General features: G+C 38.3%; 1 protein-coding gene across 1 annotated transcript in view; it reads right to left on the minus strand.

Annotated features, from left to right (window-relative positions):
- LOC150102154 (uncharacterized) overlaps positions 1–19,673 on the minus strand; it is a 256,858-nt gene that overhangs the window by 59,776 nt on the left and 177,409 nt on the right. The window contains exons 4-5 of the mRNA XM_090399520.1: positions 15,964–16,054; positions 4,988–5,111 (exon numbers count right to left, since the gene is read on the minus strand). Coding sequence (XP_090255646.1) covers positions 4,988–5,111; positions 15,964–16,054 — 215 coding nt within the window. The remainder of the gene's footprint in view (positions 1–4,987; positions 5,112–15,963; positions 16,055–19,673) is intronic.

A 19,673-nucleotide genomic window follows, 5' to 3' on the forward strand; every position in this document is an offset into this window, starting at 1 on the left:
CAAATCCAACTGAGAACTTTCCGATTTTAACGCCTCTAACTCATCCGCTAGTGAAAAGAAAGTCAGGGTGAGGAATAAGGCGACGTTGTTTTACGACCGGGCTACAGGTGGAGGCGGACCGACAATGAACCGGACTAATTAACTAAATGGCAGGTAATGGGGATGGTATGTTGCTCGTGCATGCTTCGTCTCCGCCATTAACGCCTTCTGGCTATCCGCTAGGGAACGCAGTGCGGTGCTAGAGTGGCCACCGACGAAGTCTACTAGTGGACATTACGGTAATAACTGACACGCGGGAGGGTATTTATTAGGATGGTTAGGGCAGCAGAGCGATTACCATTAGCAAGATAATGTCCTGTTCACTGTCCACTTGTACATGTGCAGAAAATTAAGTAAATCAACACAGCTATCGACTAATTGGCCCCATACGTTCACAAAGGGCGGGTTTCAGCAACCAGAGACACTTCTATGGCGCTTCTTTTCATATCTCTTTAGCTGCTGCTGCAGGGATGAAGCTGCTGAAGCCGCGTCATATCGCTGCTGATTCGAAAAATGTCGCTTTTAAGCCCGCTCTTCACTGGGCTTAAAAACAACGCTGTTTTTAACTCGTAACCGGGGAAAATATCAAGCAATTGGACTTCTCTTTGTTGTCTTCCAGTTTGGACAAATGAAACCAGAATTCCTATTCCCAAATGTGACATGAAAAATAGTAATGACTGCGCATGCGTGTAATAAAAAGAGAAGGCAGACAGTCTGAAAACCCCCAAAATGAGATGCTTTGTTAATCGCCTTCTCCAACACTCCTGTTGTCTCTGCATGTAGCCGGAGCACATCTAATTAAACAATATCTGATGAAACTTTGCAGGTTGGCGTGAAAACCTTATCTAAGCCAGAGTTAGATTACTCAAGGAACGCTAATTCTACTGACATTCTTATATTTGCGAATTGCGTAGGAATACCTACCTACTACAGACTAATTGACAGGAAATCAGACAGTTTTCAGCTTAGGAAGAAAATTTCCAGTCTGTTGATTAAACTGACTATAGATTACGTACGTTTTTTCTCGTACTAAATGTTAGCAATGTTTGAACCTTTTAAAACAACTCCGAAGTTAGCCATAGATCGAGACTTTTTCCAAAGTGTAGAACTTTACCATGGGAAAACAGCAAAGAATTTTAATCCAGCCACGTTAATATTCGTTTTTTTTCAGAAGTTAATGAAAGTATAAAGTACGTATTTGAAAGGTGTCAGATGCGTCTTCAGGTTCACGCATAAAGATCTGCCCAGACTTCAAATCACCAACTGGAACAAACGTGGGAAATTAAACAGCAAGATTTTTCTGTACACAGATTAGTTTTTAAAATGCGAATATGCGTGCAAATGATGGTGTGGGAAGACCAGCTCATATGGGCACTGGCCACATCCTTACGAGTTACTTTTCACATTTTTTTCTCGTAATTCACAAAGCGTACTTTGAGATAGTTCATTAGAAATTCCCAACGTGTCACAGTGCCATCTCAATAGAGGACTTTTTAGGACTGCTGCCCACTAAGGAGTCAATATTTAGGTATTTAAGAAACTAATAAAATAATTTTAACACAATAAGGACAATAATTATTATATATTGCAGTAGAGCAAACTGTGTATTTTAAAGTGTTGATTTTTATGTAATGATTTTTCGCAGTAATTTTACATCCTCAGAAAGACAAAATTCGCGTGAAAATGTCGTTTTAAAGGAGTTTGTGAAACAGGGACTGAGGTGCATAAAGTTTGAGAATCAATCCATGGAAAACCTGTTTGTTCTGAAGTGACTAAATTCCATAAATTTTGTTTAAACCTAATCCAGTCTTTAAATTTAAGCTTTTACTTTAAAAACATTTTCTTAAATAAATTTAAAATTAACTTTATTGATTAATTATTAGCCTAAAATTTAGGGATTTCTTCAGATTTACCTGCCTGGTTAGCAGAGTAGATAGCGTATCTCTCTCTCTCTCTCTCTCTCTCTCTCTCTCTCTCTCTCTCTCTCTCTCTCTCTCTCTCTCTCTCTCTCTCTCCCTCTCTAACAGACTGGGTTCAAATCCCCCGTGGGTCTGAATGCTCGTGAATATCTTTAGGAGGGAAAGAATTCCATTGCCTGATGTGTCAGATCATCTCTTTTACTGGAGCCCTGAAATGGGTGGAAAACAACTCCACGTTTGGTATCTAGAATAAGATTTGAGGAATATCTCATCGTTAATCCACCTACTAATACTGCTATCGGCTGACAGCCTTTTCATGAGCGGAATTCACATTAAATTTTTTTTCTAGCTTTACCTTTCTTTGGATCGACTTTATTTTCGACTGGCACATTTTATTCTTTTTCTTCTTCTCCCTACTACGAATTTACAGAGCTATTTTAAGCTCTTCTAAGCCGTAACCGTCCCTAGGATAAGGTGCTAGCCCTATGCCTCCCGGTGTGTCCTATGTCTGTAGATGCGTGTGTTCACGGGGCCGGTTAGCCTGCTTGCGGGAGGAAAAACCCCAGATAAACTGGGGTGAAAAGCCCTTCTGTTCACGCCCAAGACCGGCTAACTTGACTAGTCTGAGAAACATTCTTAAGCTTCTCACGTCGACGACGGGATCGAACCCAGGACACTCCTTTCCCAGGGAGTGTCCTGGGTTTCCAGTTCGATGGAAGGAAGATCAGCAGTATGAATTGATTCCGGAAGAGATTGTCAGTAGATAGCAAATGTTGTGACAAATTACGATGGCCTCCGTAGCTCAATATCGACTATGCCTAGGTTGGAAAGACCTGGGTTCGAATCTCATCTAGGATGCGAAGAACCTTTTTTTTTTCTTCATCTGAGGGTAAGTTAACCGGTCTCATACGGAGAGTATTTCCCTCCTGGAAACTCGAGTTTATCATGTCGCAAATCGAGTAAATCGGCCAGAAGAACCCATGTAGTTTACAGACATAGACTGTTGTTTCTTCATAGCTTTATTTGCTTTGGTCAGAATTCCAACCATTTACCAGCTAATAACAATGTAGGAATGATGGGCTGTTCCTAACTGAACTATCTGGGCATGCAGCTTATTGAATTTATCTCAAAGGCAGTGGGTTCTCTCCAGCTTAGCTGTCTGACTAGTGCTTGCTTTAATAATAATAATAATAATAGTAATAATCAACCTATATGGCACTGAATTTCGCCTACGACACCATATTGTTTGTTTTAATTCCGTTTACTGTGGAAGGTTTTATCAATCTGAAGTTGTTTTTATCGCGTTATCATTCAGTTTAAAAAGGAAGGAATAACTGTTTGAAGAGCCACTTTCCATTGACTTTCCAATGTGCTTGGGAAACAGATCCTTTGTGGCGAAAGGACGTGTTCTACCTGTACCATCTGCACGGACGGACACACACACACACACACACACACACATTACTATTATGAAGCTAATTAGTGTGCACAAGCGCTGTGCCATTTAATCTGCTACTTTTTAGTGTGCTGTGAGGAAGAGCTTTTCCATTTGGACACACTCGCAGCGCATTCTTGTGGGATTATGCAAATCTTTTTCCACCAGACTCCAAGCACTTACTGCGTTAAGTGCTAAGGCAGTGCATAAGTTATGTGAACTTTAACACGATTCGGGCATTTTAGAAATTTCTGTCTAATACAATTTGCATCTGTTTTAATGGGGTCGTCAAAATCCGAGCAGGAATTAAAGCACTAAGCGGGCTCTTTCAAGTGCACGTTTAATCTCTTGGTCACTTTGGAAGCAATGAAAAGCCAAAGTCAATAAGAGAAGCAGAATTAAGAAGTCTTTAACGTGAATTGGATTAGCCTCCAGCAGGTAAATTAAGGAAAAAAGTAATGTCATTATGACCCCCAATAAAATTACCACGTTAAGCAAGAACAATATCAGGACAACACTTGATTGTCTTCTGTGTTCTGGCCGACCAAACAGAATTCATAAGCAATGTTATGGATTCTAGTTCTAATCGCTTTGGCATTATATTAAAAATAATGCTTTTTTTTTTTTTTTTACATCCAGAACGATAAGCAATAATTTTAACTTCACGTAAAACGATGGTCTTTATTTTTTTCTCTTGCTAGTAGCAATTATGTCATTTTGACAACCTTTTCCCATTATCGGATTATAGTATTGGATTATTGGATTTATATTAAGGAGTGTTCTAAAGGTGTTTGGAATTAATTATGAAATAAATACAACGAAATCATATAAATAACCAACTTTAGAGTTGGCTGGTGGTGCAGCTTCTTCTTTTTCCGTTTTTTATTTATATTCTTAAGCTCTTATTTCTTACGCAGAATTTTTTAATCTAAAATGTAAACATCATTTCTAATTTCTTTTTAAGACTTTTTTTTTTTTTTTTTTTTTGAAACGTTCGAATTATTGCAGAATGTGTCGATTAAATCCAACATCTAGGGGCGGGGGGTTGACACAGGTGAGCAATTTATACTACAGTTTTAATCTCGAATTGTGTTATTTCTCATTTATAACTGCAGAAGAAATAGAGAGAGAGACTCAATATTTGAATATTTTATTTTTAAAAAAAACCTAATAGATCTCATTTCTGAATGACCCCAGTAGGTCCGTCGGAAAACCTTTGGCTGGAAAGAAAATCCTGGGTTTCTATCCCTCGAGGACGCGAAGAATTTTTAAGGGGTTTTCAGGCAGGATAAATACTACGCTAATAGGATTAGCATCCCCATCATTATCAAAATTAAAAGAGAACGAGTTACTTGGCCTTAACAGGCTATCGTAGCCTCGTGCTACGGTGGCAGGCCGACTACGGTGACTAATGAATTCGGCCCGCCACAGTATTTCCACATCTATCATGATGGATTTGTTTTAAATAAAATTACGACGAAATTAGTTATATATTATTGTCATTCCAATTCTAAGTATCCAAGATGTTCTCTCTCACATTTACCCAACACTAGTTTCGGTAGGGATTCAAAATTTGCTAAATAAACTTCCTTACCTGAATTCGATCTTCTGGTAAGTCTGTTTTGAGGGACAGCATTTCTCGCGCGTAAACATCGGGGTAGTGCGCCTCCTTGAAGGCCTTCTCCAGTTCCTCCAGCTGGTAGCTCGTGAAGATAGTCCTGAAAAACACGTTCCAGTAAGCAATGCCATATAATAATAACAGCATTTGAATGAATAAATGAGGATGGGAAAGTGAGGAGACAATTACAGATCCTCTTACATTGAAGCATAAGAGGATCTGTAAGTCTCTTATGAGAGAATCTGATCTGAAGTATAAGAGGATCAGATCTTCGAATCTTTTCCTGTTTCCTTTGTTATCGATTCCTTGGTACTGCGCTGTAATTTTTTGAATGTGGCCAACGTATTCAGTTACTTATTATTTTAATTGAAAAACTAAAACGATACACGTCATTTGCACTCATAATTGTATTGATCACAACAAATACTAATAAATCAGGATCAGTACGATTTCGTATAAACATCTAACTCAAAATACTCTTAAACCTCTTTTTATTCTCAGTCAGCGGCATTCTTTTCAGTGAGTGGAATGTCCGGTCTTCAGCTTTCAGTTTGCCGGTGTGCTAAGCAAAGGGAATACGCAGATAATCGCCATCTCGTGTTCCTTCTCCTAACTCGTATTATGCGCGTTTAATCACGTTCGTTTTACGGCCATTTTCTTAGTTAAAAACCAAAGTTTCCTCTTTGCTTAATAATAATAATTAAAAAAAAAACCCTCTCGTGTTTATCAAAGATCGATCAGCTAAGGCACCGTTTCTCAAACTTTTCCTACGACGGAACACTTCACAAATCCTGAAACTTTAACGGAACACCTTGGTTAGAGTCGAGTACTCAATATAAAGCTAAGCGCACACTATCGCCCCAGCAGGCTGTATCGCATCGCAAAAATGCGACAGCGCACACTATCTGCATGCCAGGCCGCATCGCATCGACCTTGCTTGTGACCGCACGTTTCCTAGAATAGATACCTCCGTATTTCACTCGCGCTAGGAGGTGTCGACAACCGCAGGCGGTTGAGTCAAGGCCAGTGCCCGCTGGCCTCAATAGCACATGCAAAGTGAGGAGCGCCTGATTTTCAGACATGTTTGAACTTGTCGCAGCATTTAAAGCCATTCCAAGCTCATAATTGATTTTGATAATTTTTCACTTTCCGCGGAACACAGTTCGGGAAACGCTGAGCTAAGTAAAAAAAAAAAAAAACGTGTTTCTGTGACGGGATCGAATCCCATTACGGCACATGGATGATGATGTATCTGATAAACGATTGTTATCACTAGATATCAGTCTGACACCCTGCTTTATTGGAGGCCTGATATCGCATAAAAAACTATTATAATATAATATAGGGTTGTCATATATTAATGTGTTCTATGCTAATCCTCCCTTAGCATAGAACACATTAACCAAACCAAAAATTGCATGCGAAATATCTTCGCGATTAACTTGCTTGCATAAGGATGAAGCGAGGTTCATTTCGTTGTGCTACATTTCCCAAAATGTACAGCACACCCCTACGATGTACGTTGCCCTATCGCGAAAACAATTACTCTATAGATTGTTCTCGGCATTAAGGTCTCACCAACCAATAGGCAGCTACACACGTGGCGATGCTGGAAGCTAAATCAGCAGCACGTGTTTAAGTAAAATGAAATATTAACATATTTTATTATATTCTTGAATTAACGTAGATAGCTGTGGGAATTACACACACACACACACTGGTATCCAAAAGCTAAGGACGAACTACATTTTTACCTCTATATGAAAAAAGTTTCCATGACTTCAACCAAATGTGGACACAAATTTATTGCCAGCATACTAATAAATTATATTACACAAAACAGTGTTATAAATTTCATACAAATTCAATTGCAATACCTTTTTTTTTGGCAAAAGTTACAAATTTCCTAAGGACGTAGTTAAGGAACTAATGTACAGAAAACTATGCGGAGAGACATTTCAGTATGGAACATGTCCATCTCCAACTACGATGCGGCTCTCCTAACGTCTTAGCACCAAGTGCTTCGGGAGTTCTTGAGGGAAAATGGCCCACTCCTACTTCAGAGCAAGGATAAGGACTTTTTTTTGTTTACTGGAGGGAATTTCGAGCAGCAATGCGTCTCCCAATTGTGTCATAAACGTATTCTATGGATTGAGATCTGGGGAGCGTGCTGGCAACGCGATAACTCGATTCGATTAATATCCTTGGTTTCCAGAAGTATCTTCATGGCTCGTGTACGACGTGGTGTGGCATTGTCATCCATAAAAATGAATTTTTCGCCTACAGTACTACGGAACAAACGAATGTGACATTGAATAAATTCGTTTCAATATCATTCACCAGTTATAGTCCCTTTTTTCATCACTCGGAGCGTCCATTAAACATAATGTCGCCCCACACCACACAAAGACCCTACAACCGCAGTGTCTATCCCTTTCAAGAACATTCTCGCAGTACCACTTTCACGCCAGATCAAGCTTCGTCTAGAATCGGAGGAACCACTAAAACGACTCTCATCTGTAAAACGTACATTAGCCGATTGGGGTCTTGTCCCGATTTTATGAATACAACACCATCGAAAACGTGCTCTACGATGAGCTGTAAATAAAGGGACACAAACTACAGGTCTACTTGTCGCAGGCGTCTTGCCACCGTTTTTCAAGATATTTGCATACCTGTGTTTGAATGGAGACGACTTGCCGTGGTGCGTCGATTACGTCTTGCTGTTATAACCAGAAATCTGTCTTCGTACTCCGCGGTAGAGCGAGGAGACCTCTTAGCAAGCGTATGGAACGCATTCCGTTGGTTTCAAACGCTGCCCAGAACCTAGATACAATTCTATGTGAATTCCAAACTCTCTGACAATATCAGTAATTTCGCGCCTTCTTCAAGCTTTCCAATAATCTTTCCCCGCGTGAAATCATCAAAGCGTCGCTGAGATGTGGATAAGCGCTTCTTTCATATGCCAACAGCTTCGAAAGTCCAATGCGTGGCATAAAATCCTTAGATTTTATGCCAAGTTCATTTCGGTCTTCCCCCCGGGTCTTGTACCCTCCGTAGCGCCTTTAAATACCAGTCTGTCCTGTTCATGCGCGCAGTGCAACCAAACCGACGGAGTTGTTGCTTTTTAAATGCGTTAAGAATTGTTGATTGACGGATATTCAGATCTTGCAGCACTCGTACATTTGTCTTATGTTCTGTTCATTGAGTTCTGTTGATTTTCCTGATGCTTTTCATTTCAAAAGCCAACATATTTCCTTCTCTGCTTTTTTAAGGCCCAAGTTTATGCCCCGTTGAGAGCTGTTGATAGTATTTATAGTTTCGTATAATTTTATTTTTAGAGTTGTAGGAATTTTGCTGCTTTTCCAAATTTTAGTAAGTTTATTCATTGTTGACCATGCTGTTGAGAGTGCGTGTTTTATTGTTGCTATTTCATTTAAATTTGAAGTCAGATATGCTCCTAGGTAATTAAAACCATTAACTTGTTCTATGGTTTCCTGATTGTGTTATCTGTATATCTTCCAATTTCATTATCTTTGTTTTACTTGAATTTATAAATCATATTATAATTTCTGAAGGTTTCTTGCATTTTGCAAGCTGGTATTGGAGATTTGATTTGTTATCTGTTAGAATTACTACACACACACATATATGATACGTGTGTGTGTGTGTGTGTGTGTGGTCTTTCTTCCATGGGCTTTTACTCCTTTTCTTGAGGACAGTGCTTCTTTGATGAGTTCTTGGATGTAAATGTTAAAAAGGCATGGGGAGAGTGGGCATCCTTGCATAACTCTTCATTTGATTTCAAGTTTTTTGGTTGTGATATTTTTATTTTCAACTACTGCTCTTGTATTATGATACTGGTTTGAAACAAATCTTAATATTTCATAGTCTATGGCTTTCTTTGTTAATATTTAAATAATTTTCCTCTATCGACAGAATCAAATGCTTGTTTAAAATCCACAAAACAGCAATAAAGTTCTTTCCCGTGCAATTTCGGCTGAAGAGTAAAGATAACAGAGAATGACAGGTCAACAGATCATCTGTTGACTGGTTATTTTAAAGCTTGTTCTTCTTCTATTTGCTGTTCGTAAATGTTATTAAACGAATCTGTATTATTTTTACCAAGATTTTGTAAGAGTGGCACTCTTACAATTAGCCAGCAATTGTTGCATTTTTGAACATCACCTTTTTATGCAGTATTCAGGCAATATTTTGCCCATTTTCCAATCGTTTGGGACAGTCCCAGTGAAAAGAATATTATTGAAAGGTTTGTTTAGTTGTTTAATTAGATCAGGTCCATCACTGCTATAGATCATTGAGAGTATTTCATCAATTCCAGGTACTTTTGATGATTTCACTTGATTAAGTGAAAGTATTACTTCTTCCACTAAGGTGCGGTATCTTTCTCACTGGCCGGCCTGTGTCGGTGAAAGTTTTTATCTTTAAAGATATTAGAGAAGTAATTGTACCGGATGTGTTCCATTTCTCTAATATTTCCAGTTAATTGCTTTGTTTTGCGAATCTCTTTAACAGCACAGCAGAGAAATTTAGAGTCAAGAGTATTGTATATATATATATATGCACGCACACACACACACACACGAGGGGGGGGGTCTGCATGTCAGCAAATTATTACAATTTGCTGAAACATGGGGGTTAAAGAGTTTTAAGGTAAGTTCTTTCTTGTGGTTATATCAGTTGCTTTGATATCATTTTGTTCTAGGTGTTATCAGAACTTTCCAGATCTCCCACGTATATATATATATATATATATATATATATATATATATATATATATATATATATATACACACACACACACGGGAAGGTTTAATTATTGCTGTTTTTTTTTTTTAATGTGTGATTCCAACCCGTGCATTTGTGCCTTGGGTGCGCTAAGAATTTTTTGCCATTTTTATCAATTTTTACATATTTTTGGTAATTTTTTATTTATTTTTACATAGTACAGGAATCCTACTCTAGAGACAAAACACGGTGTTTGATTACTGAAACCTGCATTTAATTTGTGATTTTAATAGTTTAAAAAATAAAACACAACCGATTTGAATTTTTAAAAAATATTTTTTGTAATTATTTTGTTCCTAGAAGTAAAGCGATTCATAAAATCCAACATTTTGGTCAATCCTAGGATTGATTGTTATTGGGCGTCAGTTAACTAGAGACAAAACAGTTATTGTAAACGAGGCCAAGTTAGGGGGTCCAACGCTGGCTCTTCTGAAGCCAGGCGTAAAACACCTTGAGATATTTCATCGGAATGGCTAATTTGAAATCTTTGGCACTTCAACAAAGTCTGGCGCTTACTGAAACGATAATCATACACATGAGACCCCCAATCTTGGAGTGCTCACTCACTTTCTTTATTAGACGCTCATAACAGCTGCGGCCTCAAAAGAGACCTCCTCATTAGGAAGAGCGAAATATTTCGAATGACGCCCACGAAAGGAGGTGTAGAGGCTCACGCAATGGACCCATCACTCCTATTGGAAATTATTTGATTAATTAAGTTCGGTGTAGATCCAGTCTGAAAACGCGAGACATCTCCAAAACTTCAATGGTCGACAGCTGGACAAAGAAAGGACAATATTTGTCTTTCAGCAAAGGGAAAATTAATGCCAACACCCCCCTTCGTTCTTTACCTGTACGGGTGGAGGGAGGGGGGGGGGAAGCAAACAGACAAACACCCAAACCAGGGAGAGCTGATGTTTGCTCGAACACGCGTCAAAAATGGCCCTTTTGTAAGCGGTGGCCAAATACAGGTGCGTGCGGAACTAGAGGAAGGTGCTACTTAATTAAGTGTCCCCCGTCTGGCGTTGCAACATTACGACAATTACAGCATTGATCTGTGTAAGTTGTCAACGTCACGCGCCAAACGAAGTCCCTGTTGCCCAGGAGGGACGCAAGTCTTTCTGCATAGTGATGAAGGCAAATATTTGTGTTCGTTATGGAAATTTTTGTTAAAAAAAATTATTCGTCAACAGACGCAAATTCACTTTAGCGTATTGGTGTTTAAAAACCAGCGTTTAATTGTGTGAAAGAATAGTCATAAAAAGTTCCTATCGAAGTCGCCTTCAATAGCTTTGGTAGTTCTGATGAATGCCGTTCTTTCAATCTGTTTTGTGTTTGGCAGAAGACCTCCGCGGACGTCGGGAAAGAAGTGAATCAAACAACCCAGTGATTCATAAACGTCAAAAACTCCTTTTCACGGGGTCCTTGTTATTTATACTTTCATTTAGAATACGCATTCAGTGCAAAACGAAGTTCATTTTATCGATTCATTGCTACCAAAGTATGCTTATTTGCTGATACTGAAGCTACTTGTGGGATGACCTTTCTTGCTGTTCGCAGTTTTTCCCATGAGTTTTCTCTCTTGTTTATAGAAGTGTTCAAAGAACCCAAAGGTTGTGGTGATGATCGTTGAATTTGCGATTTTTTTCTCTCGAATTATTTGAAAAGTAATGTACTAATGCCAAAGATATTCTATGCAAATCTCATTGCCAAAACATTAGAAATATCACAAGTATGTTTGTGGTAGAAGGTCATTAAGTGGTAGAAGCTTGCATTGGCTTAAAATAGACGGTATTTGGTTACTCTGGAGCTTTTTTAATTTTTCGAATTAGACTACCTACAATGTGTGCTGCTAAGAGTTTCTGATATTTTGCGATTACACACAGGATTATATGATTTGTGATTATACGACGTCAGAATGCCACACACACACACACATATATGTGTGTGTGTGTGGGTGGGTGTCTGTGTGTGTGGAATTCTGGGATCACAAGCATTTCATTGACCTATGACATACGGACATGATATTAACTAAACAGAACTGATGCACAGGCTATATTAGTTCATTACTAATAAATTATTTATTAGTCTTCCGTTAGGGTAAAGTGCTGACTCGACAGAAAATAGTTAGCAGGATGAAGACATGATGGATTACTAGAATAATGTCGACAGCAAATTATGAGACAAATAGATATTAGATTAAAAAAAGTAGATATTCCTATTTCGGATAACTATTTCCAGTGTCCTTGTGATATTCCATGTTAGCAGTAAATTCAGTTTTTCGCGATAATCTTACTTTGCTTACTGTATCGGTGAGCAAAGAAGCAAAAATCACTGCACATCCACTCACTAACGATTGATGAAGTCGCCACTCTTGCCAAAGAAATGGATTATGTTCTATCTTGTACAGGCATTTTTTTAAAAAGAAACTTGATTAATGCAAATAAAGGAAACCTAGATCCCCTCCTCCCCGAAAAAATAAATCAGACTCATTTCACGTTCGCGCAAATACTTGATTCTGGGAAGAAAAAAAAAAAAAAAAAAACTCCACCCTTCAAATTCAAACAGTATTACAAGGGCAGATAAGGAATGGGTAACTTAAAAAAAATCTAAGTGTTAAAGAATACGTACTTATGACATAATTTCGCCAGATTCCACAACCTTCCTCATTTAAGTCAGGTCAAGAGAATTCTACACTGGTTGTCAAAAGTATTCGAAAACCCCCGAAGAAATATAGAAAGAAACAAATTTTAAAAAATACTACGTTTTCTATTAGGCAATACGGAATAAAACAAGAACATCTTTGATGTATGTCACATTATTTAGTCTGATGAACTCCACATACATCTGAAAAACTTCATGGGGAAAGGAACCTCACACTCTTCGTGCAAGACTGTCTTCTGTTTGCCAATTGATAGTGGCCTCCACGGATGATTCGTCCCGCTTTATCTCTTGAGGTTTATGCTGCGACTCTCAGATGCAAAGTTGAACTCTTCTTAACAAGTTTGAAGCCGTTAAGCTCTGCTTCGCGAGCCAATTTAGATAGAACCCAACTGGCTGCTTAGAGCATCCGTAGCTCAGTCAGTTTATACGAAGCCCTTGGGTTGGAATCCTGTGTACGACGCGTAGAACCTTTATAAGGACTCCTCAACTGAAGGTGAGTTAGCAGAAAGGCGGTAGAACACTCGCAGAAATATATATTTAGACATATGATTTATCATCATAGGCCTTAAGGGCCTCAAGTACAGATGAGTAGTAGAACTGCTTGCTTATTAAGATGTCCCTGAATATGTATCTTTCTAGAACGCATTTATATCATTTGCATAATCTCTTGTCATCGTTTTTTGTCCAAAGGTGTTCCACAATTTTGCGAACGTAGTGTACATAACATCACTTTCCTCTGTTGATAAAATTCACATATTTAATGTCGCTCATCAAGACTGTGTGGTCATCGCAAGGTTAGCGATCATCCGCTTATAGAATACTAAAATATTTTTCTAAAATATCACGAAAAAGTGATATTTGGTTTTATTAAGTGCGTTTAAAGAACAATGAAGTTCGATATAACTTCTTAGAGAATAATTGTATCCGTAGACATTCTCATCATTTCGCCACAAAACTCATAGAACAACAATATCTACTTTATACCTTGTCAAAGAATATGATCCCTCTTAGTCAAACCTTTCCTCCCTCTCTGTAATAGTTTGAGCAGAGAAAAATTCTACAGAAATGCACATGCAGATCACGAGTTTCAGAAGAAAAACTCGAATTTCCGTTTTATGATGGAAGACATTTTCAACACGTAACCTATCCTATCTATCTAAGATAAAATTTGTCCTTGGTTTACCCCAAGTGCTGAATAGAATTATCTTACTCTGCAACCGCAGTTATTACGGACAAACTGGTTGCACTACTGAAATAAGAAGCGAAGAATACACAAAGAGTACACCGATGTCTTCAACAGAATACATTCGATCTTAGCTGGCCATGAGATTCAGTAGAATTACACGATCTTTCATCTCAGTTTTCTTTCAAATTTGTGAGATTCTTTACAGAATCTTATGAAGCGTTTCTTCGACCGAATTTTAATGAGAAAGATTCTGTTTCTTCTCAGTTTCTCACACACCAGACTCAATATTCATTCTGTTTATGGATACAGGGGCAAGAAAGACATCATTCGGAATGCCATAGCCAATGCAGTGTTAACATCTGCCCGAAATATGAAAAATTCCCTTTTATTTGTGCATTCTGAAACGTTATAATACTAGTCCTGCGGTTCCATGCAGATGGACCTTCTTCAAGCCACTGTAGGTCGTACAAAAAAAAAAAAAAGTTGGGGAGGGAGGAAATCAGTCGAAAGCAGAGCGCGCAGAACAGTGAAAATTCGGTGGCACGGATGTTAGGCACTCGGAATTTTCGATCACCCAAATTTTGGAAATATCGATTGCTTATTGACGCGTACATTACATTTATTTTAGAAAGTTTGTAAATTATAGCGTCAATTTATAAACTGCATATTATTAAATAACAGTATATGAATAAGAACTAAATGAATAAGAATATTATTATTCCAAAAATTGTAGACATTTATTGATAATATTTGATTATACAAACCAAGTAAATAAATAAAATCAATAAAAATAAGAATGCGATTCTATTTGCATATCACAACTTCTATTTATCAGGGTAAGTTATTTTTCATATTTATTTTTAAAACAATAACAATAAATTATTAATTTTTTTCAGTTTGGAAGAACTTGAGTTTTCTGTATTGTTTGGTTTACTGTGGTCTGACTTCGAGGATTGCCTTTGGAAACTAATTACAATAAAGTAAGCTTACGAAAGCGTCTAAAAATTAATTTCCTTTCATGACCTGTATTCATTTTTTTGCCTAGGTTAAGCTGCAGCAATTTATTGTCTAAATTCATGGAGGCATTTCCACTAAATGATTTTTTAACAGCAGCAAGTCGTGGGTAGAATAGAGACGTTATCGTGTTTTTTTTTTTTTAAATCCGAAAATTGCAGTTACCAAATACAGGTCATTAAATTGACCTGTACTTGGCCATTTTAATATACATTAAAAAAAAGTTCTTATTGCTGTATGTTCGCTAAGAATTTTGCAAGTCATTTGAACTGCCTGCGTTTCCTACTGTTATATTTGCGAGAAATATCTTATCAGTTTTCTGTTGAGTTAATACAATTTGCATTTAATTATAAGCCATTCCATTTGATCCCAGCCAACGCTCGCTATAATCAAGTTTCCATATTATAACAATCGTTTGCATGTGCTGCTGGCAAATAATAGTGATGGCAGATCAGCGCCGACTTCGTGTCTCCTCCGCCAGCTCACATTCGTAAATACCTTTTTCATTAAAGTCTGTTGTGAAGTTTTCATTCACCGTATTTTAGGTGAATTCTGCGTGCATTAATTAGAATTAACTTTAAATTATACTTCTTATTCCAGCATTAAAAAAAAAAAAAAAACTGTGTAACGTTAGAATCCACAGCACGTGTTAAGACTATGACAAATTATTTTGGATTTGCACCGAATTCGTAAAACGGCCCCTAAGGTCATCCCTAACAAAAATCGGTTTTAAATGGATTATTATTATATCAGTATATGTCTCAAATCTGCATATATATATAATAGTTTTGCTACCTTAGGCCAGTATGACGTACTTCCACATTCTCAACACTACATATTCTTGGTGGGAGTGACCACGAAGAAACATCCGTAATTCTGCGATAAGATAGTCGCCAGTATTTCAAAATGAACAGTAAGTGGATTATAAAAGTAACGGAATAGAAATTGTAGGCCTATTTGTGAAATTTCAATTATTTTTTATTTGCAGTTTTTTGAGGAAATGCAATCAATCATAAAAAAACTTCCTATTTAATAAATAAATATATAGTAAATAAAAAATAATTAAATAATTCGATAAATTTCACGAGACCCTACTACTATTTTTATTGGCAAACGATAAGTAGTCATAGATACCGTACTCTCGTTCTCATTGTTTCAGTTTAGAACTCTGTTTTAACTACAATTTTAAAAGTGCAAGTATGCTAGTATATACACACGCTATATCGACTAAGAGAATAATAAAACAGGATACTCAATTAGGAATATATTTATTCAATACCTGTGTCTCCTTTTCTTCTTTTTCTTCTTGCTCATTGCACTGCCATCGTCCGTCAATCCATTTTTGGCGCTGTAGTCGGTTGCTGCAATGCCTGAAATCAAATAATTACTGTTTAAGCGAGGGAAGATAGGACGCGCTTTACAAGCATTCATAACCATGTTATTCTGGCATTGTAAAATCGATAAAATAATTACTTCGCGACCTTTCCACATGCACACAGTTGAAACATTATTAATGATAATGTCTATGTAAACGCTAGCACATCTAATCACCAAGACAACCAATTAAATCTGTCACCGCGTTGGCACTTCCGTTCAGTGTTTTGCCAGCACCAACTAGTGGAAAATTGGATTAAATTAGACCCGGAATCCATTGCTCATGAATGTGCGTTGAGCTCAGAAATTGCAGTCATATCTACATTGGCGTTATCACCAAAATTCGGATGGATCTTTGTCGGTCAGTTTAGCCTAATCATAGTTGTGTTGACGTTTTGACCCGAAGGTATTTTAAATGAAAACTCGTATTGCTATAGTCTAAACGCTTTTGTACGGATATGTACTTCCCTCGCTACACAAAAAAGATGACTTGATATTTTTGAAGTGAGTTTGCTCTTTAGACACGAACGAATGGTAAGAATGGATAATCTGCGATTAACAGATTTTTGCATTAGATTTTTCCACTATTAGTTTGGTTGTAGAAAAATCACAGTGGGAAACCTCGGCAATCCATTAGTGTGTACACTGGAAGTAACCAAAGGCGATTGTGTTGACCTTGGCTGTCTTCACGGCCTTCCAAAGTGGCACCAAAAAAAAAGAAAAAAAAAGTCACTGTTGACATACCACTGACTTCCTTTCTGGGAGAGTCTGTTTGCTGACTTTTCTTCAATGTGTTTAATGAAGCACTTCAGACCCTGGAGGAGGATTTCCATGGGTGTTCTATCTTGCTTGTTTGACTCCCTCTCCGTGTTATCTGTGCTGGCGAATTGGCATTTTCCTGAGCCACTCACCTTCTTATAGTAGCAAACAAAACCAGCAAAGTGCATTACACTCACGGAATGCGTTCGCTTAATGAAAACTGCACTGACCCCCGCCAGCGAAGGTTCTCGAGTTCTCAAAGTTGTTATTTTTTGCCGGTAGATGTTGTTCTGCGGTTAGATGACGGTGACGACTTCATATTTAAGGTCGGATGGGGCTCGAAGATGTCACACAGATAAATGCCCCTCCATTGTATCTTCACTTTACCGATGCCTTAATCCAATCTCTCTCTCTCTCTCTCTCTCTCTCTCTCTCTCATCTCATCATCATCATCATCATCATGCGTATCAAGGATTTAGGCCTAGCATGGCCTGTTTCGGCCTTAGAAGTCATCGTTGAATCGTTTAAGAGGACGTCCTGGTTTTCTTTTTCCTAATGGCTTGTACTTTAAGGCTTGTTTTGGTAATCTTTCTGTTTTCATTCTTTGAACGTGTTCCATCCATTTATGTTTATATTTTTTAATTTTTTCTATTACTGATTCTTGGTTTAATTCTTTCATAATTTCTTCGTTTCTTTTGTGATCAAATAGAGTATACCTTGCAGTTTTTCTCATAAACTTCATTTCTGCTGTTGTTAATCTTTGTTTGTCTTTTTGTTTTATTGTCCAGATTTCGCTTCCATACATTCAGACCGGTAGGGCTAATTTATTTAAAGGGCTTAATTAAGTCTGTGTTTGAATTAAACACAGAGTTAATTACACCTATTATTTTCTCTCTCTCTCATTTATATTCGTATTTTGCGATAACGACCTGGATGTCCACGATAGTTTCTGTCTGAAATTCGCCATGAAAACACTTTATTCACTATTATCTCGTGGCGATTGAAACATTATTAAGGAAATATCGAAACAGGAACTGAGGGATGTGAATAGGTTTGTATCAGGTATTTGAAGGGGACGAAATGAATGTCCAGACACAATTAGAGAGAAATTTCTTAAAAAATTGGACTATTATTCAAGATTTCCAAAATACATTCAACCCCTTTATCCGAAATATTCATCAACGGATTCCAGTGAATTTGCACAACCGAACTCTTCCGTTCTGTTCTGCTCATCACAACACGACTCCTTCTTTAGGGCAGAGAATGAACCGCTTTGATTACCACATCAACGCGCTTTACATCACCCACTCATTCTTTCTTTCTTTCTTTGGCGGAGATTTCGTGAAGCTCGAGCACCAAGGAGGCACATGCGAGGAACAAAGAGGGTGCACAGAAGCAGCAGGGAAAACGCAGTGTTAAGGGACACATGAGGTAAACAGGGAGAAACTGTGAGTTTTTAAAAGCAGAGTGCCGCATACCTCGCACATCCAATATCACCAGCACGGCATCGTCGCTCCATCATATCTAACGACCGCCACCAATAGAACTCCCTTCCTTCCCCCCCCCTTCTCCGGGCAGAACCCCATTACGGGGCGTCTGCTGCGATTAGATCCGGAGAACCCGCTCCAGTCACTATAGCGACCGACATACCAGGGTGTCGGGGCTGGTGCGAGCGTTCTGTTCTGCGAAAATCGCCGTTGGACAGCCCAAATATTCCATTTATGTGGTGACTTACTAATGGCCCAGTAATTTAATTATCGCCTCCTTTCATGTCCGCCCGTGGCCTGCGCCGCGAGGCTAATAGTGCGTCGTTCGCGTGTCTGTCGTGCCAAAGCCGCTAAGCCTAATATCTGTATGTCACGAATGCTTCGGACCACGCGGTATTTGGAAACTGGTTGGTGTGTGAAAGGGATGGGGGTGGGTTGGGGGGAGCATACCGCATGACCAGTGAGGGAAATATTGTGCGCTGGTCACAAATAAAGACTAGCTCCTAAGTGGGTTTACGATGACGTCCACACGTAACCTGAGAGGCAGCACAATAGATGAGATCACCAGCGTGTTATTAGCCGCGGAATTAGGCCAAATTTCCAGCAAGTTCAGCTCGTGCAGTATCAAGTCCCCGATAGGATCTCTAATGGTTAATTCTTCGCTCGCATTCCTTCTTAAATCTTTTCGGTCCCTCTTAGTAAATAAAGTGCTCTATTAGTGAATCCCAACCGCTCTCTCGACCCAATCAGGGCCACCATTTTGTCGCGAACGTCACTTCCGTTTCCGAGAGTAAAAATTTTAATCCACTTAATATGACTCCTCCCCCCCCCCCCCCCCCAGTGCCCACTCGTCAATTATCGACATTTTTAAATTTCGATAATTACGAATTCCGTGCATGAAAAAAAAAAAAAAAAAAGCTTCTGTGTGCTACCAAGCCATCTCTTCCATTGCGCTGCAGCTTTATTATCAACTTCAAAGCGTAGAAAAAAAAAGACAGAAGGGGAAAGGAAAAAAAAAAAAAGAGAAATTAATCAAGCTTCGATATGAAGGGAAAAAAGATTTGGAATCTCATTGTCGGATAGTTCGTTGCTTGTTTCCGTCATTTCCGCTGATCTACCCTCCAGTGACTCTGAAATTTCTTTAGTAGGCAACAAACACTGAAGATCTAAAAAAAATTCATTATTTTTTTTATTAGTTTTGCGATTCATCTTCAAAGGACTATTAAGTTTCATTAACAGGATGAATGAAATCGATGCCACCCACAGTTATATTCTTAACACGTTCTTCTGTAATAAGCAAATGAACGAATTCGTAAAAGAGCATTCGCTACTCTGAAATTTGATTTTTAACAATAAAATATTTTGAAAA

This window comes from Typopeltis vanoorti, chromosome 10 (genome assembly GCF_054136105.1).
Source record: "Typopeltis vanoorti isolate ZY-2024b chromosome 10, IOZ_Tvanoo_1.0, whole genome shotgun sequence".
NCBI classification, from domain to species: Eukaryota; Metazoa; Arthropoda; class Arachnida; order Uropygi; family Thelyphonidae; genus Typopeltis; species Typopeltis vanoorti.